The following is a 24,050-nucleotide window of genomic DNA, read 5'->3' as shown; positions in this document are numbered from 1 at the left end:
CCATTCTCTACAAGCCAGAATATTCGATTTAGAAGCCGAACTTAAAAAAATCAAAGAAGGAAAGAATGTAGGTACACAAACTCTTTCTGACCCTGATCTACCCCGTTCCAATTTTCAAAATTCAAATTCGTTTAATTCTCCATTGTACCCTCACATCCCTTCGCAAATAACTAGTTACAGAAATCAACAAAATACAAATAACCCTATCCATCATTCTCTTCATAATTCAGATTTTCCCATTTTCTCACAAACTTCCAATAGAAATTTGGGACCAGAACCATTACCGGATAGAATTCGATACCCACAGTACCAAACTGCACCGCAATATTCGCAGTCAGTCCATAATCCAACATCAATACAAAACCCAATTTTTCATAATCAGTACTCAGTTCCGTATCATCATCGACACACTTTGCCTGTTTCAAAATGGAACATTGGAAAGTACAGTGGAGATGATCAAGGTCTAAAGCTTAACGAGTTTCTAGAGCTCGTCCAAGCACTGAGTCATGCTGAGCAGATTTCAGAAAGAGAGTTGTTCGAATCAGCCATACACTTGTTCACCGGGTCAGCCTTAAAGTGGTACATGACTCAAAGGTCCACGAACAGGCTTCTGAACTGGCAACACTTGGTGTTCGAACTTAGACGTACATACATGCATCCTGATTTGGACGCGCTTATAAAGATGAAAATCTATCAGCGACGTCAGCAGAAACACGAGTCTTTCCACGAATTTTATTTCGAAATGGAAAAACTGTTTCGCAGTATGAGCGAACAGATTCCAGATTACGAAAAAATCCAAATCTTACAGCAGAATATGCGCGTTGACTATAAGCGACAGTTAGCGTTCATTCCGATTGTAGATTTGCAGACACTTGTGGCCTCGGGACAGAAGTTAGATTCGTTGAACTTCTCGGCCTACAACAAAGTTTTCGGGACCGAGAAGACGGTGAATACCGTTGAAGTACAAGAGAAGAAAGGAAAGAAGAAGGAAAATAATAACCAGTTACAATCTCAGCCACAAGTGTCCGACAGAACTACAGCAGCAGTTTCGCAACATCACAACCAAAATAGGAATAACAATACCCAGTCCTATACTCAAGATTCTTCGAATCGATCAGGTCCGTCTTCTGTTCAAAACAACCAGAGATTTTCGAATCCCCAGCCACCTTCAGGACCGTCGCATACTTCAAACCAGCCACAAGCAGGGCCGTCTGCTACCTCAGCTCGTCCCCAACTTACCCTAGAGGAGGTTATAAACCGACATAACCCTCCACCGATAAACACCTGCTTCAATTGCGGTAGGGTTGGCCATCACATGGCAATGTGTGACAAGCAGCGTGCTATTCTTTGCGCGAACTGTGGCCTTCGTGGATTCCCTACCAATTTCTGCCCGTTTTGTCTAAAAAACGGATCTCGAGCGAACGAAAATCGCCGTCCGCAACCCCCGAACGCGTAAATGTTTCACAGTTTAGCTGGCGGAGTCCTCCACCTTTCTGGGAGCCCGCAGCCTCGAATTTGTACGAAAGGTCCGTCGATGTATGTCAAATTGTTTACCCATTCCCCAACGATAATCGACCCTACGCTCCTGTAAAAGTTTACGGGATGGCGATACGAGCCCTCCTTGATAGTGGAAGTAACCACACTCTCGTAAGCGAGAAGTTTTTCTCCCAGTTGAAAACCAAAAGGTTAAACCGCCCGTCGAGGAATGTAGCGCTTCGCTCGGCCAGCGGTGACCCTCTTGAGATCAAAGGTCAAGCACAGTTACCCTTTCTTTTTCAAGGGCGTATTCGAATTGTCCCTACATTGGTTGTCGCGAATCTTTCAATTCCGTGTATTTGCGGTATGGACTTTTGGAGAAAGTTCAAAATACAACCGACGATGCCATCACTAGAGAACGGAAACGTTGCTCAGATCGACCAATCTCAGCCAGACTCGACTCTAACCGAGGAAGAAAGACTGAAGGTTGAGCGAATCAAGTCGATGTTTCTAGCGGCTGGTGACGGAGAGTTGACACTGACCACTGGCGCACAGCACCGTATCGTGCTGAAAGAGGAGTGGAGAGATAAGCCTCCAGTCCGCCAGTTTCCGTATGTCATGTCACCTAAAACACAAGGGCTGGTAGCAATCGAGCTCCAGAGATTGCTAGATAAGGGGATCTTGGAAAGAAGCAATTCTTCCTGGTCCTTGAACTGTGTCCCAGTGATTAAACCCAACAAAGTTCGGCTCTGTTTAGATGCGAGGAAGATAAACGAACGGACAGTGCGGGACGCCTATCCCTTGCCACACCCCGGTCGGATACTCGGTCAGTTGCCAAAAGCGAAGTACCTCTCTACGATTGACCTGTCAGAAGCCTTTCTGCAGGTGCCTCTCGAAGCGAGCTCGCGGAAGTATACGGCGTTCAGTGTGCAGGGAAAGGGTCTATTTCAATACACCCGCATGCCGTTCGGGTTAATAAACAGTCCAGCAACGTTAGCCAGACTGATGGACACCGTTCTCGGTCATGGAGCGCTAGAGCCGTACGTTTTCGTTTACCTTGACGATATCGTCATTGTAACCGAAACGTTCGAGCAGCATATGCAACTTTTGCAAGAAGTTGCGAATCGGCTCAGGACTGCCAACCTCAGCATTAACTTGGACAAATCACGATTCGGGGTATCCGAGATTCCCTTCCTGGGATATCTTCTGAGTTCAGACGGATTGCGAGCAAATCCCGACAAAATCCGGCCAATTGTCGAGTACGAACGACCAAATACGATAACCAAGCTCAGAAGGTTCCTAGGAATGGCGAATTATTATCGGAGGTTCATACCGGACTTCAGCGGAGCAACAGCCGCCTTGTCAAATCTTCTTCAGACGAAGTCCAAGATGATCCAGTGGAACGATGCCGCTGAAGCTGCCTTCTGCGATATCAAAGAACGTCTGATCTCGTCGCCTATTCTGGGAAGTCCTGACTTTTCGCGAGAGTTTACGGTACAGACCGACGCTAGTGACGTTGCCGTTGCGGGAGTGTTAACCCAGGAACAGGACGGCCAAGAGCGCGTCATATCTTATTACTCGCACAAGTTAACGACTCCCCAGAAAAACTACCACGCGGCTGAAAAAGAAGCCTTGGCGGCGATGTTAGCTATTGATGCTTTTCGCGGGTACATCGAAGGTTATCACTTCACGCTCATCACCGACTCGTCTGCACTGACTCACATTCTAAACACAAAATGGAAGGTGGGATCTCGGTGCAGTCGGTGGTCGCTGAATCTACAGCAGTATGACATGTCCGTCAAACACCGTAAAGGCAAAGACAATGTTGTTCCAGACGCGCTTTCTAGAAGCGTAGCTGCAGTCAACGATTCGTCTGCGTCATCCTGGTATCATTCCACTATCCAAAAGGTTCTTGACGAACCGGACCGTTACGTCGACTTCAAGGTCGAGGACGGACGACTGTACAAGTTCATTTCGGTACCAGACTGTTCGCATGACCAGCGTTTCGAGTGGAAATCGATACCAACGGCTGATGAGATCCCCAAGATTTTTCAACAGTGCCATGATGACTGCTTTCATCCGGGACAGGAAAAAACCCTTGCTCGAATCCGTCAACGGTACTACTGGCCGAAAATGGCTTCAGAAATTCGGCAGTATGTACAGAAATGCGGAATCTGTAAGGAGGTGAAAGCAGCATCAGTTCCAGTTAACCCCCCCATGGGCAACATGAAACTCGCCACTCGCCCATGGCAGATAATTTCAGTGGATTTCATCGGCCCACTTCCCCGCAGTCGTCGAGGAAATCAGCACATTTTGGTGATCTCCGACTACTTCTCCAAATGGGTTATGATTCATCCTATGAAGAAAATCAGTAGTTCCACTTTATGCACTGTCATGCGAGAACAGTGGTTTCACCGAAATTCTGTCCCCGAAATCGTTATAAGCGACAACGGCAGTAGTTTCCTTTCGAAGGAATTCAAAGAGCTACTGGACCGTTTCAAGATTTCGCATTGGTTAAACTCTCGATACCATTCGCAAGCGAATCCGGTAGAGAGAGTAAACCGAACCATTAATGCTGCTATCCGAACATATGTTAAAGATGATCAGCGGCTCTGGGATACGCGGCTGCCAGAAATCGAAGTGATTCTAAATACTAGTGTCCACTCTTCGACAGGCTGTACACCGTACTTTATCACGCACGGTCACGAATTGTCCGAGCACGGCACGGACCATAAACTAGCCCGTCACGATGAGTCACTTACCCCAGAGCAACAAGCCGATCGTCGAAAACAGATGTTCAGCAGCATCTACGACCTGGTAAGCGTTAACCTTCAGAAGGCACACGAAGCGTCACGTCATCATTACAACCTTCGTCACCGTAATTTCGCAAAATCGTTCGTGCAAGGGCAACTTGTTTACAGAAGAAACATGAAGCAATCCAATGCAAGCGACGCGTATAACGCGAAATACGGTCGCCAGTTTCTCCCTTGCCGGGTCAAAACAAAGATTGGATCTTCCTCGTACGAACTGGAGGACCTTCACGGAAAAAACCTCGGTATATGGCCAGCAGCCCACCTCAAACCGGGTTAATAATTTTTGGCTAATTGTCGGATGTTATCAAAACACGAAGGGATAACAGCACTTTAATTGTTTCAGATTTCTAATCCTATCACTGCATCCATCAGCATCTATAAATCGTTGCCTCCTCGTCTGTTGGTTTTTCTTCGCAAATAACATTATCAGCATGCCTAAAAGTATAGAAAAAAATACATTATTATCAGTATACTTACCCGTAATCGAAGAAAATTGCCATTCCCTAAAAGCCCGTGTCGCTGTTTTGTTGTGGTTATTTACTGTCGTACCATCATCATTGCCTTGCGACGTACTTGATCCAGTTTTGACAGATAGCAGCATACATGTTGAAGTATGTGTGCGTAGATCTGTGCGATATTATTACGCTTAGTTCGAATGAGTTAACTCTGGGTATTTTCTAGTGAAAAATTGCAATCGTGAACCGGTTGAATTTTGGAAAATACCGTTTCGAGTTACTCATTCGATTTTACTCAAATCGCTGACTCTCGTGTGAGAGTTACAGTTGATTATTAGTTATAGGGCGCCCTAGATTTAGTTGTACCGTGAATAGGTTAATAAAAGTAGAGTGTGTGAGAGTGTGTACGAGGATTTGAGTAATTGTGGGGGAGAATGAAAGGCATAGAATGAATGAAAGAGTATGTGAAAATTCTGTGGTCCAAGTACGTACTTGAGACAGTAAATGGATAGGCGGAGATGAACAAGTTGATCTGATCTCCGTACTCAAAGTAAACACTGTGGATTGTATTAATTATAGGCAAAACTGTCTTGACAGGATAAACTAGTTTGTGATTTCGTTCAACGCTTGTGATGATGGCTGAAACCTTTAATCTGACGCAACAAAAAATCGCGATATTGACACTTGGCAGGACGTTTAATGTTTGATTGAAGGCACTATTTTTTCCGATTTTGACCTTTATCCCTGCATATTGTCCGTGACAGAGAGTGGACAGGCTCACTCCTCTAAAGTCGCGTAACTCGTAGGAAAGAGATCCTCTGGCCTTTGGAAAAATCATTTTACGAGTTAAAACTGACATTGGAGAAGAAGTAGTCGCATTCAACGTCGGCAGTACAGGATGAAAAAAAACACTTCGTTTTTTTTTACCCCGACTCCGGGAAGATTGTGACCTGTGTTTTTTTTGGTCACAATAAATCCGTGGTCGCTGGGCCAGCTTGATATAGACCCCTTGAAAATTTTGTTATATTTGTAAATATTGTCAGTAAATGTCTAAATGTGAAATAAATGTCATAGCTTCGGTGTTTACATGTTTGAAGGATGTTTATTTCATGTTTAGTAGTCTTCGGTTGGTGCCCGTCAGTATTTATTCATTTATGTAGTTACTTGTTTATTTATTTATTTATTTATTTATTTATGTTATTTATTTATTTATTTGCTTGTTATTTATTTATTTATTTATTTATTTATTTACTTGTTATTTATTTATTTATTCCATATTTATTTATTTACACTATTTATTTACTCCATTGTTTATATTATGTGTCAGAGAGTTTATTTACATTTTTGTTCATTTGTTTATTTGGTGAAAAGTAAGATTATACAATGTAAAGGTTATGCATGCAACTAATCCGATCTAAAAATTCAGTTAAACTTTTTATCGGGGCACCAACCCATACACGTTTGTAAACAATGTTTTTTTTCTGCTACGCTATATACAAGAAGAGGTCATCGATCGTCGTGAGTGGAGATGGTTTCCGGGGGCACGGGGGAATAAAAAGGGTTTACCGCGTGGAAAACGAGATCAATTAGTGAAATCAGGTCCGAGGAGTGAAATCCCTTCACCCGTTTGGGATAGTGCGTTCCACCCGTTCTGCTCGGTACAGTGAAACATCCGCGATCCGCCAGAAACCCAATACGGACATTTGTTACTGGCCAAATCAAGCAAAAGTGGGTCAAAGTGTAGTGTTCCGCTGGAAAAGGCCAGAAAAACAACCACAAGCGACGCGAGTGCACTGTTGGTCCAATGATGCCAAGCTAGTTGTTGACAAAAAAGCGCGAAGTAGCTCGCGAAAGTGCACCATTCCCGGACCATAATATAAACGTAGGCCACACGTTACACGGCCAAGACCTCGTCAAAACTGGATTCTCGACCGACGGAAGTACCCGTTCTGAAAGTGGTTCCTGATCGTCGCCATAGTCCCCGGATGCCCCTGAAGCAGTAAGTCGACCAACGTTCGTCCCGGCCGCAACGAGTTTTTTTACATCGAAAAGTGAAAAAAGTTTACTGTGCGCAAGTATTTTTGTTTTGTTAGAATAAATGTAAGGTCTGTCTAATTAAGCTGTTTTCTATAATTAGTAACGTCCTTGAGGTGAATTAGTCCGCTATTTTGTGTTTAGAAGTGTTTACTTTGCCCAGAGACCACCGTATTTAGGGTTGATAGTCCGCCCGTGTGAAATTCTCCAGGAGACCGCGGTAAAACGACCCAAATGCTCGTGTTTTAGTGTACCGTTAAATGTAGTGAAATGTGAGTCCGCGTAGAAGTCGTAAAGCAAATGGTAACACTACGTAAGATTGGGCAAGAGCAACAGTGTCCGGTGTATCATGATTGCCAATAAAACTCGTGCCCCGACATCTCTTAGAAGTGATAGCTTCTTCAATCTTTGCAGAGATGCTCGATGAGAGACGCTTTACGAGTTGGTCAAACTGCACCTTTAAAGCATTCTGCACTATTTGCAACTATTAGCAATCGAAGCAGTTTCATTCGCCTTCTTAAGCAACTGGCCACAGGTTTTTTGAGATCGATTGGGCAAATCTGCTCACGCCTGCACGAAGAGCACATACACTTCAGTGTTACATTTTGCTTCATCGCACTATCAGCAACCGTGTTCAAATCCGAGCACTTCACATGAAGACCCGCCCGCAGAGCTTGGAAAAAGCATCAGCTGAAAAAGAACAAACACTCTTCATTCGTTCTTCGCTTCACGAATATATCACCCATTGAACCATTCACCACTGCGGAGTTGACGGCTGTGGTTCACCACTGTGAACCATTACTGTTCTACAGTGTAGGTATATGAGCATAGCGTAATAGTACCCGTTGCTCATTCTTTCTTCCATTCGAAGAGATATCAACCGCTGTGCACCATTCGTTCTCCATATCAAGCTGTACATAGGCACGCAGATTCTCTTTGCTTGCTGGGTGCGAATGTAGGTGCGAACTATGATGTCGCCCAGCTGCCCCGGAGAAAAGCGCTCATAACGAGAATGTGTTTGTTGTCTTTTATTATTTTTTGGATTTGTCTTCAACCTATTGAATCTGTCGAATTGTGAAAATACAAACAGGGTTAGGGGAACATGGGGAGACATGACCAAGTGCGAAATTCAACAATTATTAATAACGTGTTCCATTTGGTTCTTAATTTTTTATCAATATTTTATATTTGTTTCGATCCCATCAGCTAATTTTAAACTTCCGGAAGTCGCGCTAGTGCACTGAGTGCACTCTGCTCTGAAAATCTAGCGAAATCGTCTTAGCGCACCAGCGGCTGCTCGTTCAGTGGGCCGTTTGCGCGACTTCCGGAGGGTTAAAAGCTTGAAGCGAAAAATCCTTTCCTCATAGAAAATATTCTGTAATTCATGAATTTGCGTTAAGGGGTTACATATGTTGAGGTTGGTCAAAAAATCGATTTTTTTTATCGTAAACTTTAAGATACAATGTTAGTAAAACTGAACCTATATGTTTTGGGCTGAGTCATCGGAGGAACCAACATCCAAAAAACTGATAAAAGGCATATCGATGTTTGAATATCCACGATTTCCCTAAAGTTATAAAGCATCGTGAACGCAAGTTCACATTTTTCCCTCAAACCTCAACAGAATCAAATTTATTTATTTATTTATTTATTTCAAGTCGTCAATCAGATGTAGACCGGTTTCTTACAATAATTATTAAACTAACTTAACACTAGTTGAAATTTTGGTTTACTTTAAACTGCTGCTTAAGTTTTGTTTTCGACATAGTGAAGTCAATGCTTTCGCAATGTTTGTTGTAAATATTCATCATTTGGTTTAAAGGGCCAAACTTGGCATAATTAGTGCGATGGCGAATTGTACAAAAGATGCTGCGGTTACGTAGTTGTCGTGAAGGAGCATAAAAATTTAGTTTCGATAAAAGTTCGATTGAATCAATACGATGTGATACAATGTCGTTTACAAATGATACCATAGAAAATTCACGACGATCTTTCAAGGTTTGAATGTCAATTAGCATGCACCGTGCTTCATAAGATGGCAAATGTAGTCCAGTCCAACCTAGTTTACGAAGAGCGAACATCAAAAACTGCTTTTGTACTGATTCTATCCGGTTTGCATGCGTTGCTGAAAAAGGCGACCAAACTATACTACAATATTCTAGTGATGAACGCACATAGGCTACATATAATATTTTTATTGTGTAGGGATCTTGGAAATTATAGCTGAAGCGTTTAATAAAACCTAGTGTGCTGTTTGCTTTGTTAATTATTGTGTTATAATGATCTATGAATGTTATTTTGGAATCTATAATAACTCCTAGATCTCTTATTCTGTCACACTTTTCTACTTGTTGATTTCCCAATAAGATTCTATTGTTCTGTATATTATTCTTTCTACTCAATGTTATGGAATTACATTTTTTAACATTCAGTTTCAGCAGGCTTTTATTACACCATGTATAAAATATATATACTTCGTTTTGAAATGTCTGAAAGTCTTCACCATTTCTTATTTCTAGAAACAGTTTCATATCATCAGCATATATAAGAACTTTTACATTTTTTAGAATGAAGGAAATGTCGTTAACAAATAAAATAAAGAATAGCGGGCCCAAATGAGACCCTTGAGGGACTCCTGATGTAACTTGAATTGGGATTGATTTTATCCCTTTAAATCTAACAGCTTGTTCACGATTTGTAAGATATGATTGTACCCATGTAAGAAGTCCTGGCTCAAACCCCATTTTTTCTAATTTAAAAAGTAGCATGGGTATGTCGATGCGATCAAATGCTTTGCTAAAATCTGTATAAAGAGCTTCAACGTGGTTTCCGTTATCCATTGCTGTTAATGTGTAGTTAATGAATTCGAGCAGGTTTGTACTTGTAGAACGCCCTTTGAAAAAACCATGTTGCACATGGGTAATTCTGTTCTTGATTTGGTGAAATAAATTTTCATTGACAATCGCCTCGAAAATCTTGGGAATGCACGAGATGATAGCTATTCCACGATAGTTACGCACATCGGATTTTTTACCATTTTTAAAAATTGGAACTAGGAAAGAGCTTTTCCATGTTTTAGGAAAACAACTTGATTCTAGAGACATGTTAAAAAGCCAAAATAAAGGAGCGGTTAGTTCTATTGACAAAGTTTTTAAAAACACCGGTGGAACGCCATCAGGTCCAGGGCTTTTAGAGCTATCCAAGTTTTTTAAGGCATCCATGATTGTATGTACTTTTATCTGTTTAATGTTAATATCTCTTGAAAGTTCTGGGAGGAATGAAAAGTATTCACGCTCTCGATCCTTCTCTGAAAATGTAGTGTAAACTTCCTGAAAGAATGTTGCAAAAAGATTGCAGATTTCCTCTGAGTTATCGCCTACCTTTCCATCAAGATGCATTTCTGTTGGGAAATAATCCGATTTTATTTTAGTTTTTACGTAATTAAAGAAGTTTTTTGGGCAAGTTTTTATATTGCGTTCTGTTCTTGCATTGTACTCTTCAAACGCGATATCAATGGCAAGGTTCAATTGATCGCATAGATTTAAATAGTTTGTTAAGTTATCTTCGCTGTTGTATTTTTTGTAGATTTTGTGTGCTTTCTGCTTACGATTTTTTAAATTTTTGATTTCTCTATTAAACCAGATGGGATGTTTTGAGTTATAGTGACGCCTTCTTCTTTTCAATGCTATATCTTCGTGAATGACTTCAAATAATATTTTGTAGAAGATGTCTACGGCAGCTTCAACATTTTCTTCATTTCTTAAAATCATTTGCCAGTTTATTGCATTAATTTTTTGCCTCAAGCTTTCATAGTTAGCGGACTCCTCAAATTCACTATCACCAGGTATGTCGTTAACATGCAAGAATATAGACAACTCAATGGCTGTATGATAAGCTTCATTCTTCCATAAGGGAGTAAGTGATTCCGTTAAACAGAAGTCATTAATAAATCTAAATAGCAATGTCGCTGATTTCTTATGTGATTTATTTGATTAAGTCCTAAACTGGCAGATTTATCGCAAATGAACTGCAAAGTTTCATTTTCCCCTACAACAGGAAGTAGGATGCTCTCATTATCAGCATCTGGTATGAAATCAATACCGCGTTGATTGAAATCGCCATATATGTGAACTTTTACGTGCGGGGAAAGACTATTAATAATGCATTCAGCAGCATGATAAAACTTTTCATAAGTCGTTTTTCGAGCAAAATTTGGAGGAAAATACACCGAAGCTAAAACGTGAGTTTCGTCTTTAACATGTACTTTCACCCACACATGCTCGAATTCTTTTGATTTTATAGTTTTGATAACTTCTGCATTTAGTTTTGCTGAAATCGCAATCAAAGCGCCCCCTCCTGACTTCTTACCAGATACATGACAATCACGGTCATCCCTAAATACATTGTAATTGCTCCCGAAAACTTCTTCACTTCTCACTGTTTCGTCCCAACTAGTCTCAGTTGCTAAAATTACGGAAAAATGACAACCTAATATTTTGTTTTGAATCACATTCATCTTAGCACTTTTCATGCGGTTAAAGTTTTGGCAATAGACCAAGATTTCTGTTCTTGACTGAGATTCTCTTGGAGAAGTGTTAGTTGAATGGGAATTAATTAGACCTAGCTCTACCTCTTCTAAATCTTGAATCGCAATATGATTTGTCAATTCATTATTATCTTGCTCTAATGAGCGCGTCGATAGCGGCAAAAACACTGACAGGCGCCAATTCCGGAGGGGTACATAGGTGTGGCAGCAGCTGTTCGATGTGAGGTGCTAGGTTGGTCGGTAGGGCACGGGTTTAAAACATCACCTCTCTGGAATGCAATGGTAGGTCTGAACAAAGTTGAAGGTGGCCTCGAAAAACGTTTCTTTGCCTCAGCCAGTAGCTCTCTATCCAACGGAAGATTGTCGATGTAGTGGCGTTTGTTATCGTGGTACGCAAATCTGGTGTGGTTGTAATTACATCCGTTATTTTTGTCGAAAATTGTGTGGTGCTTGTAACCGTGATTCTTGCGACGCTTAGTATTAGTACTGTTACGGGTGGTGTCAAGTGCATTAGCGGGCCTCTGTTTATTCCGTTTCTTCTTTATTCTTGCTTTCTCCGCCGCTTTTTGTTGATTGAGACGACGCAATTTACGTGCGTCGTATTCGGACCAATCAGCCTTCCATACCTGAGAGTTGCCAAGGAAACGCCAGCCTGAGTTACTGGCTGCCTCGACGGACATCTCAGCCTCTAAACTAGGGGAGGAATCTGTTGCGGGTGAAGCAGCAGTCTTTTGTTCCAGTGAGTTTACTGCACTAGAAATTTGCTTTAACTCATCGATAATATCATCCGTGAATATTGGGTTTACATAACTCATATTCTGAGCCGAACAGTTGTTAGCCATGTCAGTTATCACGCTGCTGACCTTTTCAATTTCTGAACAAATTTGTTTCAACTCGCGTGTCATATCGGTGGTCAGTTCATTGACATAGGCTGCGATGTTGTTTTTCGTAGCTTTCATCGATATGTCGAATAATGATGTTAAGTGATTTTTTGTGGCAACGACATCAGTTTTGCCAGTTTTGTTGGAAGCAGCCAGCTCATTCCACAACTCCGAGGTTTTGGCTATGTGTGCAACCGCGTTATTATGATTAGCTGCAGTTGTTTTAATTTCGCCTTTCAACTCGTTTAAGAGCATTTCGATACAATCAAATCCATCTCGGACATTAGCGGTACCTATCGCCTAATGCCCGCTCCACAAGCCAAATGTTCTTAACTGACATAGCGAAGTACGCTGAAAACCGCTAATATGGCCAGATGAATTTTATATTCAGATTCAGCATTACACAATGAATCTGAATGATTCAACAGCTTGTATGTTCGTGAACCGATTCCACCAAATAACCACCCAAGCAACAAGGGACCACTATTCAAGAGAGAAGAGAATACTGATATACACTCTCTCTCTCTCAATGATACAACAGTTCATCATTAGAATGATACGTGCTTATGCATGTGTGGATATATTCGTTCCTGTTTCTGTTTCCTCGTGTTGTTGCTTCGGTATCCATAGCGGCAATTCATTCGGTTGGGGTGAAGACAAGCGTTTTACTGAACTGTATTGTGGTTCGTTCGGATTGAATTTGAATGAACGGTGAAAGCTCTGTCCGCCCGCCAAAGCATGAGATCCGATCACTATCAGACGCAATTTTAGCAGCACACACATTTCAGTTGACCGACTTTATGAATGATCGGTGTTTGCTCTATCACCACTTCTTTGCACATCGAAGGCACTTGGGCCAGACAAAGAAAAACAACTGCCACCAATAGATACAGTTTTTTGTTGCACTGCGTAAGTGATTAATTTTTGACACAATTTCACTCAAAACCTGGGCTGCATTTTAGCAAACTCATTCTCGCATTACAATTCCGAACAACGAGTTTTTTCCTCTATAAATTGGTACATTTTTTTACAATTTGTTATCTATAACACAAGAAGATATAAAAGTAAACACTGCACAGTAGCTGATGCGGCATTGCATTAATATGAGGAATTCTCCAGCAAATAAAACAGTAAGAGATTCGTCTAATCGAGCTACATATATTTAGCCGAGTGTCCCTGGAAGCTCCGCAGGATAAACTTTAGCTTCTTTATTAAACATTCGGCTTCATTACCTGCGGCCTAATGTCTATTCGACCTACTGTCCATTCGGCCTACTGTCATGGTCCTTTTCGGTTGGACACCTTTCAGATATAGCTACCGCTTGTAAAAATTGAAAAGAATAGTTCATGATTTAAAAAAGGAAACAATGCATAATTTATTTCTTCAGATTCACAATAAACACATCAATCATGTGATAAGCATTACAATACGCCATGGCACCAAATTATGGGAATTATAGCTCAAAATACAAAAAATATAATGTTTTAAATAGTAAATTGAATCTAGTTAGTTTGAAATTAAATTGATATGCTTAAATTACATCTATTGTTTATTTCCTAATATTCGTTACAGGTTAAAGCTGAAAGCGACAGAACAAATCGTCTCCACGAATAAAGGCTTCGATTTATAAGAATATCCAGTGCGGAAGAGACATTGTTGATGAAGCACAAGAACACATAGTTAAGAGTTACAAGTGAATTGACTATTGTAAAATTAAAATTAAATGTTTGAACCTTTAAGCAAGCAGCAGTAAATAATGGCAGACATTGAGCAAAATCTTCAACAGGATACAAACATCGAAACCCCCGATTGTTCAACGGGTATAGCGGCATCAAAGGAGGAACGCAGAACCTACAGTCGCTCCCGGTGCGCCAAACCAAGTGACAGTGAAAAGGTGACCTTGTATCTCAGTGCCAGAAAGGCCAGTGAATATCACAACAAAATGGCCAGTAGTGCAGAACCCACTGAGGTATCGGTGCCGATCCGGAAAAGTGCTAATCTAGTCAAGTGTGACAGCGATAAAGAAGTAAATATGCTCAAAAGAAAGAAAGTGTCATCGGTGAATCAACAGAATAAAGATGCAGATCATGAACCGACGTACGCTTCGGTGCTCAAACAATCAGACGCAGAGAATATCCAACCGCCTTCGTTGACCGTCAGTGTCACCGGATTCTCCAGTAGCAAACGAATAAAGATAGATCTGAAAAGTGGCGAGGGTAAAATAATTGCCAGTAAACCACCCATTCCTCCGAAATCAGATGCCGCGAGGTCAACGCAGCAGCAGCACCACCACCACCAACAGCAAGTGGGCGCGGGAAAGTCAAAGAAACATGTGATCAGTGAGGCCCACAATGCGTTGACCGCTCAAAAGCTGCTTGCTCAGAACGAACAGATGCGGCTGGAAATTAACGAGCTGCGACTCAGTTTAGCTACCGAGCGAAATGCTGTGAGAGTTTTGAGGTAAAACCATGTCCTAGTACCTGATTTGTTTTTCTAAACTAAATGTTTATCACTTTTAGGGCTCAAAATGAATCGGACCTGCGTCGGTCAAAGACCGAATGTAAAAAGCTACAGGAAGCTCTCTCACATCAGAAGCGCAATGTCGCAACGGTTACACCTGCGGCTAAGCGCACGAATCGAACTGCAAGCACCAGTAGTTTGGATGTTCATGGTAGCCAGACGGCGTCGCTCCACCAGCTGAATCTGGACATTCTTAAACTCAACCAGGAGCTTTCCGCATTGCGTGAGACTAACAAGTTCTTGGAGGATAAAATACAAGTAAGTGTCGTGCAAGTTTGCACCGAAAGTTGTGTACAAGATAGCGAAAAGTTTTATGCAAGGGTATTAGGCTGGACGAAAAAAATCGAACCACATACGATTTTTTTTGTTTATTTAGTTTGGCTGTTTACAGCAGACTTTTTCTGTAGTGAAGAATTTTGTTGGGTTTTTTAGATCGAGAAAAATATAGCTAAATTATTCTAGAATCAATAGAGACCCTTTTGTTGGGGAGGTCGTAGAGATTGCCACTTTCAGCGTTTGGTAACTCTAGTCAAACCTCACCACCACACTCTCGACATTAAAATTGTCGAGAGTGTGGTGGTAAAACCGTAAGACCTAAACATTTTCCATGTTGCCAAATTTAAAAGCTATGAACGAAATGAATGAAATAATTTAAAAAAACAAATAATATGCATAAAATTAAAAAAATCAATGAAATGAAAAGAACGAAAAAAAAATTATATGCAAAATGAATAAAAAAAGAAAACATAAAAAGAATTAAATAAACTATAAAAATGGAAAATTCATCAATATTAAAAAAGATTAATGTAATAGATTAAATTAAGTCAAATTAATTATTTAGATGAAATTAGTAAAATGAATAAACGAAAAAATTAACATGAATGAGATAAAGAGAGTGAATAAAATTTACGAACTAAAAAAAATTTAATGATGTGGCATGTGGAGAAGCTCTCTTTAGCGTTTCTGCTTAAGATCGCTGAGAGCGTCGCTGAAGGAAATGCTTCAGTTTCTCCTCGCACTGTTTGTACGCGGAACATGTAGATATATAATGTGCGCTTCCTCCACAATAGACACTTCGACAACCCTTCCACAGGAATCATCCCCATGAGTCCCATCGTATTTCTCACAAAGAACCTTATTGATACAATGGGTGGCTGTGTGTTCTAATGGTTTGAAATTGATGCAGTTCAGGACTCGCGGCACAAAATTGCGACTAGGATAACGAACCTTGTGAAAGAGGAGATGCTTAGGTACAGCTGACCCGGCTTAGGTTATTCGATATGGTTCTGTATTGATATAGGTCCTCTTCCCAGCCGCTGCAACTGACGTTAAATGCAATTGTTTGAGGCCAAGTATCTTCACTGGTTGAAGCATGGGGTATTTGAGACAGTCAACCCCGTATTGTAGCAGATCCACGAAATTCAATCTTGAATCGGAAACCACGCCATCAATTTCAACCTCGTTTACTGGTACTTAGATTCTGTACGCATTAGTTAAAGGCCATTTGCCTGCTTCAAACTATTCACCATCACCATAGCTTATAAGGGGGAATTTTCGATATTCCTGTCACGGCCGAATGTTGTTCCGTCAGGGCACTACAAATCTTCAACATATTTTAATTATTTTTCCTCGAATCACAAAACGCTTATTAAGGTCCCAGTTGATGGGAATGGGTGTAGAATTTCTTTCGACATCCATCTCACCTTGAGGCGAATATTTGTCAGAGGAAGTCATTTTTGTAGCGTAGTATAGGATGGTAGAAGAAACAAGAATGAGGATGGTAATATAATAGTGGTACTTAACTCTGTTTCACGATATCATGGCGGCTCACAAAGAAGAGCAGCACTGCTGCTCTGCTGCTTTGGTGCTCGAATAAAGGGAGCTGAATAGGCGGAGAGCACAAAAGATTACATAGAAAGTTGTTCATCAAACTTTGCAGTATACGTTATAGCGCAGAATGAGTAGAGCGTCTAAGCGTTCCGAGAGTCACTGTACGAATGATGTAATGAATATTCTAACAGTCTGTATCGCCAAAACAAATTGTGCAATTTTTACCGAATGTACCTTACCCCTGCACTCTTCCTTACATAATATTGCGTTAATTGACTCCAATTATAGGTCGGAAGGGTAATTGAAAGTTTAGATATAGACCAAAGTTCAGCTAATTTCGTTATGTTTGGATTCTTTATCTTTATTTGGCTGTAGTCCACTAGGAGGTTGATAACAGTCTATTATCTTTCTCCGAACAAAACCAGCCTAGAGGCCGTGTGGCGTCCCGCGGGTTGAAGTATCTCAGGCAAGAATTGATCCAGGATGGTAGAAGAAACAAGAATGAGGATGGTAATATAATAGTGGTACTTAACTCTGTTTCACGATATCATGGCGGCTCACAAAGAAGAGCAGCACTGCTGCTCTGCTGCTTTGGTGCTCGAATAAAGGGAGCTGAATAGGCGGAGAGCACAAAAGATTATATAGAAAGTTGTTCATCAAACTTTGCAGTATACGTTATAGCGCAGAATGAGTAGAGCGTCTAAGCGTTCCGAGAGTCACTGTACGAATGATGTAATGAATATTCTAACAGTCTGTATCGCCAAAACAAATTGTGCAATTTTTACCGAATGTACCTTACCCCTGCACTCTTCCTTACATAATATTGCGTTAATTGACTCCAATTATAGGTCGGAAGGGTAATTGAAAGTTTAGATATAGACCAAAGTTCAGCTAATTTCGTTAAGTTTGGATTCTTTATCTTTATTTGGCTGTAGTCCACTAGGAGGTTGATAACAGTCTATTATCTTTCTCCGAACAAAACCAGCCTAGAGGCCGTGTGGCGTCCCGCGGGTTGAAGTATCTCAGGCAAGAATTGATCCACTGGGTTCCTATTCCCATGTCTTAAGCGGCAACTGAAAACAGGAGTCCTTAAGTCAAGGTTTTTCTCCGTGCCGAGGACTCAATGGCTGGCAGGACTAAAATAGGACAGTCGCGCACGGAGTGTCGTGGGTGGGTCCTTGCTGTGTTACGCGAATCTCTGACACAGTGGGCGTTTGTTTCTTCGCAAATCGTGGGTTTCAAATGATGCTCATGTACCCATTTCGAAGTTCGTTGGTATATTCTAGTAGCTGTACAGCAAGTGCTGATGATGAAATGTGTAGTGCTACAATCGGGTATGGTGAGAGTAGCACAAATTAATCTTCAGCTTAAATGTACAGCAACTGCGAATCTATCCGGCCTTGTGCAAGAAGGAAAAGCTTCCATAGCTTTGGTTCAAGAACCGTATTTCCAAACTTCTATGTTGGGAAGCTACTTAACCCCGTCGTCGTAGCTTTCAACAAAAATGGGATGACAAATCCACGTGAAATACCTCGTGCATGTATACTTGCGAATAGTGCTATTGACGCATGTCTTATATCCGACCTCACAACTCGCGAAGTAATGGAATACTTAAGTAGTACAAATCTGCACATTCATAATGCAGGAGACCGCCTAACATTTGCACGAACTGGCAGAGAAGAGGTGTTAGATATAACTCTCTGCTCTGACGATAATACGCATGACTTGGCAAACTGGCTCATACCAAACGAGCTCGAACCGTCGTTATTTGATCATAAGTACATCGTCTTTGATCATTTAAACGTTTCACTAGATATCGTCACATATCGTAATTCCAAATCTACAAACTCTACGAAGAGGGCTTGGCGACTAGGTTTCATGGGTATCTTCCGACGATTGAATCTCCAAGTGACCTGGATGAGGTCGGGGATAAAATAAGCTCACTCATAGTAGCAGCATACAAAGAGGCTTGTTCGCTTCGAGTTATGCGTGCTTCTAGAGGAACTTGTTCGACTTAAAAAGTTATGTAGAAGAGCTTGGAATCGCAGACGAAGCGACGGGTCGGAGCTCGGAGACATTTATGTTGGCTTGCAAACCATACAGAAATGCCCTTCGATCCTCTGATAAAGGTTGGTAAAGCCTCTGCACAAATGTCTCAAGTCTCAACAAGATTAGTAGATTAAATAAGTTACTTTCGAAATCAAAAGACTCATGTCAGTTCAATTATAACTGCTAATGGTGAAAACTCGTCTGACGAAGATGTAGTACTCAACTGTCTTTTTGACACACACTTTCCAGGCTGTACGGAGACATCGCTGACGACTGTCCCTACGATCTTTTCAGGTAGTTCTGATTCTTGGGTATTTGCTCCTGGAATTGTGACAACCGAAACGATCAAATGGGCGATTGAAAGTTTTACTCAGTATAAGTCTAAGGGAAAGGATGGAATTCATTCTGGAATCATTCTAGTTCTACTAGAAAAAGTATATGAACACTTCAAGCATATTTTGAAAAAGGTTCTTACTTGTAGTCTTGCAACAGGATACATTCCATTAGGGTGGCGGGAAATAACTGTCAAATTAATTCCCAAAGGAGGCCGCGTCACTTATGAGGAGGCAAAGAGCTTTAGACCTTCCTTCTCAAATCAGTGGAATGTTTAATCGACCACTACATTCGGGATGTTAGTTTGGGCGAGCACCCGCTGCATGCAATGCAACATGAATATCAGTGGGGGAAATCTACTACCATCCTGTTACACAATGTTGTCCACAACATTGAAAAAGTTTTTTCACAAAAGCAATCAAGCTTAGGAGTTTTTCTCGATATTGAAGGTGCTTCTGACAACGTGTCTTTCGAATCCATTTTGGAAGCAGCACGAGGTTTTGGAGTACTTTCATATACAATGAACTGGATACACGCAATGCTTAGCAACCGACATCTGTGCTCTTCGTCAAGACAAGTAGAGATAAGGATACTAAGTGTCTGCGGATGTCCTTAAGGTGGTGTGCTGTCACCACTTCTATCGAACCTTGTCGCCGATGGCTTGTTGAGGAAACTGAATGAGCTTGGGTTTCCGGCGTATGGTTTCGCCGATGATTATCCTATAATTATCACCGGTATTTGCATTAACACACTTTTTGATTTGATGCAACAAGCCTTATGTGTTGTTAAGCAATGGTGTCTTCATGTTGGACTATCAGTTAATCCAAATAAAACATCAATGGAGCTCGTCCATTGCAGTTATTTGACTCTGAAATTATTATCGCATATCAAGTTGTACATTGGGGTAATGCTTGAGTCAAAACTTAATTGGAGAGCTCACATCGATTTCAGAATCAAAAAAGCTTGCATGGCCTTCGGCCAATTCAGACGAGCTTTCGGCCAATCTTGAGGACTCAAACCCAAGTGCATTCATTGGATCTACACAACAATTGATATACATACTGGTGCCTTGTTTGGTGGAAGATGGGAGAAGTCATGACAATCCAATTAAAGTTAAACAATTTTCAGAGGATGGTCTTGATGGCGATAACTGGTGCGTTCTCGACAACACCTACTGCTGCTCTGGAGGCACACTTGAATATAAAACCACTACATGTTTTTTCTGAAACAAGTGCATACCGTCTTAAGGTTACTGGGCTCTGGAACAGTAACCAAATAGGTCGTGTAACTAGCCACACAAGACTGTGGCCCTAAATGGTTACTTGGGATGAGTATACACTTGCTCGCAGTAACCTTACACTCACATGTAGTTTTCCTTTAAGAACATTCAATGTGAGACCTCCTCTTCGCGAAGAATGACTGTCTGTCTGTCTGGATAAAGCGGCAATTTGAAGAATACATAGTTTTTGTACTGGCGGTTCGTTGTTGGAGGGCCGAGCCGGTGCTGGTGTCTATTGTCATGAAATGAGATCAAACCAATCTCATTCGCTTGGTAGATACTGAACTGTATTCCAAGCAGAAATCTTTGCGATTATGTGTGGCGTACAATCAGCACTTCAACGGGGAAGTTGCGGTAAAAGAATCAATTTTTGCTCTGACAGCCAGGCTGCTCTGAAAACACTTAGTTCGGCAGATTCGAGATCGAAATTAGTAATCGCATGTCGAACACAAATCGAAGAACTTAGAATTTCAAATGCTATCTTTCTTCTATGGGTACACGGTCATTCCGGTATTACAGGAAATGAATTGGCGGACGAATTGGCTAGAGCTGGCGCTGCGACTGACTTCGTTGGTTCAGAGCCAGTTCTACCACTGTCGATAAGTTGGATAAAGCACAATATTCGCTCTTGGGCTGCATCCGAACATGCCAACCATTGGCGTAGCTTGTAAATTTGCGTTCAAACAAAGACTTTTCTGCCGGTTGTGAGTCCGAAAATGAATTTGTTGCATTTTTCCAAGCACAACTGCAGTATTCTAGTCATGGCACTGACTGAACATTGCAAACTCAATTAGCACATGACTACTATTCAGCGCGCTGAGTATTATTCATTTGATCTTTGTGAATCCGATTACGGAACATCATATCATTTGATGTGTAGTAGTAATTGCAATTACGTATCCGGATTTTTGGTTCTCCATACATAGATGAAGCCATGTACAGAGAGCTGAAACTACAGGATATGCTATTGTTCCTAAGCCAGTGTGGTAAAGAGCTATAGTTTTAGCCGTATTTGAATGACAATATCTCTTTTGAGGTGGTGTCGTTCTGTTATCTCAATATCCCCTCGGGGGTGTTGATATATCCGCTCACTGCTTAAATAAAAATTCTAAATTCCTCCGGGGGTTGGAAGTTTAATTCCTGCTATTGTAGTACCTGCAGATCGTTCAGCATCCCTCCGCGGGTGCAGTTAACTCTGTTTTAATTGTTCTGTGTCGTTATTGTCCTTACCTTACCACTTCCCCAATCCTTCCCATCAGGAAAATGATGAAAAGACGATGCTTGGCAAGGCACAAATCTCCGATCAATATGGGGAACGTTCTATTTGGACCACCCTACTGATTCCTGATTCCCGTTACCCTCGCACTCTTCCTTACATAATATTTCGTTCAATGACTTAGGTTGGATGGGTAATTGAAAGTTTAAATATAGGCTAAAGTTCAGCTATTTTTGTTAAGCTTGATTTATTTGACAAAAACTTAAGATGAAAAACAAAAATGATGATTGCTGAAGCTTACTTTACCACGACTGATGAGTTGAAGATTGAACTTTCACCTTAATTCGTTTCCTCGGCTAGAATGTAACAATACAAAAGCAATGCGAAGCCTTGGGTACTACATTCCACCGCAGCCTTCTATTGCGATAGACGTCGAAACCGGTTCTTAGTCTAAAGAACATAACTTCATTAATGTTACGATCTAATTTACACTAAGAATCTTTCCTGATTGGGGCTCGAAAACATACTGGTCATAAACCTAGTATCGTACCTTCTGAAACGCCCGGACAGGGTGGCAACAACAATAGAATCGTTAACCAATGTCTAAATAGTACCTTCTGTCTGTCCTTCGTGCTTAATGATCCTGCAGATATCGTTATCTTTAAATAAATCGGTGGTAATCAGAAAATAAATTTAAACATCACAGAGTTGCAACAGTGTTTTGCCAAGTGAAGCACATCGTAGGTACAATGGAGACAATCGGTCTGGGTCTGCATGTCGTTAATCGCATCATCGATTGGTGACCGAATCGAGGCCGAAGCGTGACCGTGATCATCTTCCGTCAAGTCGTATCCTGATCGACCGACGCGGACTAGTGATGCAATCTGAATGGGGGGTATCCCTCGTCAGCTTAATGTGCGGGTTAAAGGGTGATGTTTTTTATTTCGCTTGTTGCAAGTTTTATACCGTATGGCCCCATGCAGTTGGACTGAGCTTTATTATTACTTATTATATCTTACAATTCGTCAAGGTGTCGCATGGGTTTTCAGGAAGGTGATGTTGTAGCATACCATACTACCATTAAGGACATTTTTACGTGTCGATCCAACATGAATAACCTTTCGATATGACACAGACAGGCAGACAGATAAGCGTAGAGAAGAGAGTGTGAGTGCAAGAAGGTTTCAATGTACTTATATGGACACTATTTAAATTAATTTAAAATATGTTCGGACTACGATGCGTTGCGCTTTTTAAATTGTATAAAATAATCAAATAATGTTCGTCGGAGGTCACACAAATCGCTTGGCTGGATGAAGAAACCTCAGAAGCAGTCACTTGGCAGTAAATGGTTTTAATTCAACTGGACACCTCAAGTTTGCGCCTGTATGAATTATTGCACCCGAACACGGAGATAATAAAGATGTTGCGGCTTGATTATGCAAGTCAAGGCTGGTAAGTAGCGAGAGGGATCTTTTATCGTGCACGGGTCAAAGAGCTGCCAATCTTCATTTGTGTGCCGAGTTCAGATCGGGGTGTGTAATAAATAAAATCCTATTAGGCGCTGCAGATAGTTATATTTCCGCTGCATAAAAGTGAACAGGAGGTCACGGGTGGCGACAGGTTGTGACAAATTGTCACCGTGACATTTTGATGATGTTATGTAATTTGCATCGGAGACAGCTGCTAAGTAGGTATGTCTTTGGGTGGGTTTCAGGGTAATTGGGCTAATAGTTATTTTTGGTCGTCCTTCTTTCTCTTCTTATTCCTTCTTCCTTCTTCCTTCTTCCTTTCTTCCTTCTTCCTTCTTCTTCTTCCTTCTTCCTTCTTTCCTTCTTCCTTCTTCCTTCTTCCTTCTTCCTTCTCTCTCCTTCTTCTTCTTCCTTCTTCCTTCTTCTTCTTCTTACTTCCTTCTTCCTTTTCCTCTTCCTTCTCCTTCTTCCTTCTTCCTTCTTTCCTTCTTCCTTCTTCCTTCTTCTTCTTCCTTCTTCCTTCTTCTTCTTCCTTCTTCCTTCTTCCTTCTTCCTTCTTCCTTCTTCCTTCTTCCTTCTTCCTTCTTCCTTCTTCCTTCTTCCTTCTTCCTTCTCCTTCTTCCTTCTCTTCTTCTTCTTCCTTCCTTCCTTCTTCCTTCTTCCTTCTTCCTTCTTCCTTCTTCTCTCCTTCTCCTTCTTCCTTCTTCCTTCTTCCTTCTTCCTTCTTCCTTCTTCCTTCTTCCTTCTTCCTTCTTCCTCCTCCTCTTCCTTCTTCCTTCTTCTTCTCCTTCCTTCTTCCTTCTTCCTTCTTCCTTCTTCTTCCTCTCCTTCTTCCTTCTTCCTTCTTCCTTCTTCCTTCTTCCTTCTTCCTTCTTCCTTCTTCCTTTACTTCTTCCTTCTTCCTTCTTCTTCTTTCCTTCTTCCTTCTTCATTCTTCCTTCTTCCTTCTTCCTTCTTCTCTTCTTCCTTCTTCTTCTTTCCTTCTTCCTTCTTCCTTCTTCTTCTTCCTTCTTTCCTTCTCCCTTCTTCCTTCTTCCTTCTTCCTTCTTCCTTCTTCTTCCTTCCTTCTTCCTTCTTCCTTCTTACCTTCTTTCCTTCTTCCTTCTTCCTTCTTCCTTCTTCCTTCTTCCTCTTCCTTCCTTCTTA

General features: G+C 41.2%; 1 protein-coding gene across 2 annotated transcripts in view; it reads left to right on the top strand.

The window, feature by feature from the left end:
* Positions 1 to 24,050, top strand: part of LOC131683959 (nucleoprotein TPR) — a 600,452-nt gene that overhangs the window by 51,062 nt on the left and 525,340 nt on the right. For both annotated transcript variants that reach the window (XR_009304588.1, XM_058966381.1), the window contains exons 2-3: positions 13,778 to 14,665; positions 14,725 to 14,983. Coding sequence is in view for 1 of the 2 variants with exons in the window: in XM_058966381.1 (XP_058822364.1) it covers positions 13,962 to 14,665; positions 14,725 to 14,983 (963 nt within the window). In the remaining variant the exon portion in view is untranslated. The remainder of the gene's footprint in view (positions 1 to 13,777; positions 14,666 to 14,724; positions 14,984 to 24,050) is intronic.

This window comes from Topomyia yanbarensis, chromosome 2 (assembly GCF_030247195.1).
Source record: "Topomyia yanbarensis strain Yona2022 chromosome 2, ASM3024719v1, whole genome shotgun sequence".
NCBI lineage: Eukaryota > Metazoa > Arthropoda > Insecta > Diptera > Culicidae > Topomyia > Topomyia yanbarensis.
Note: the sequence above shows the minus strand (reverse complement) of the source record. Positions and strands in the feature narration are given on the sequence as shown.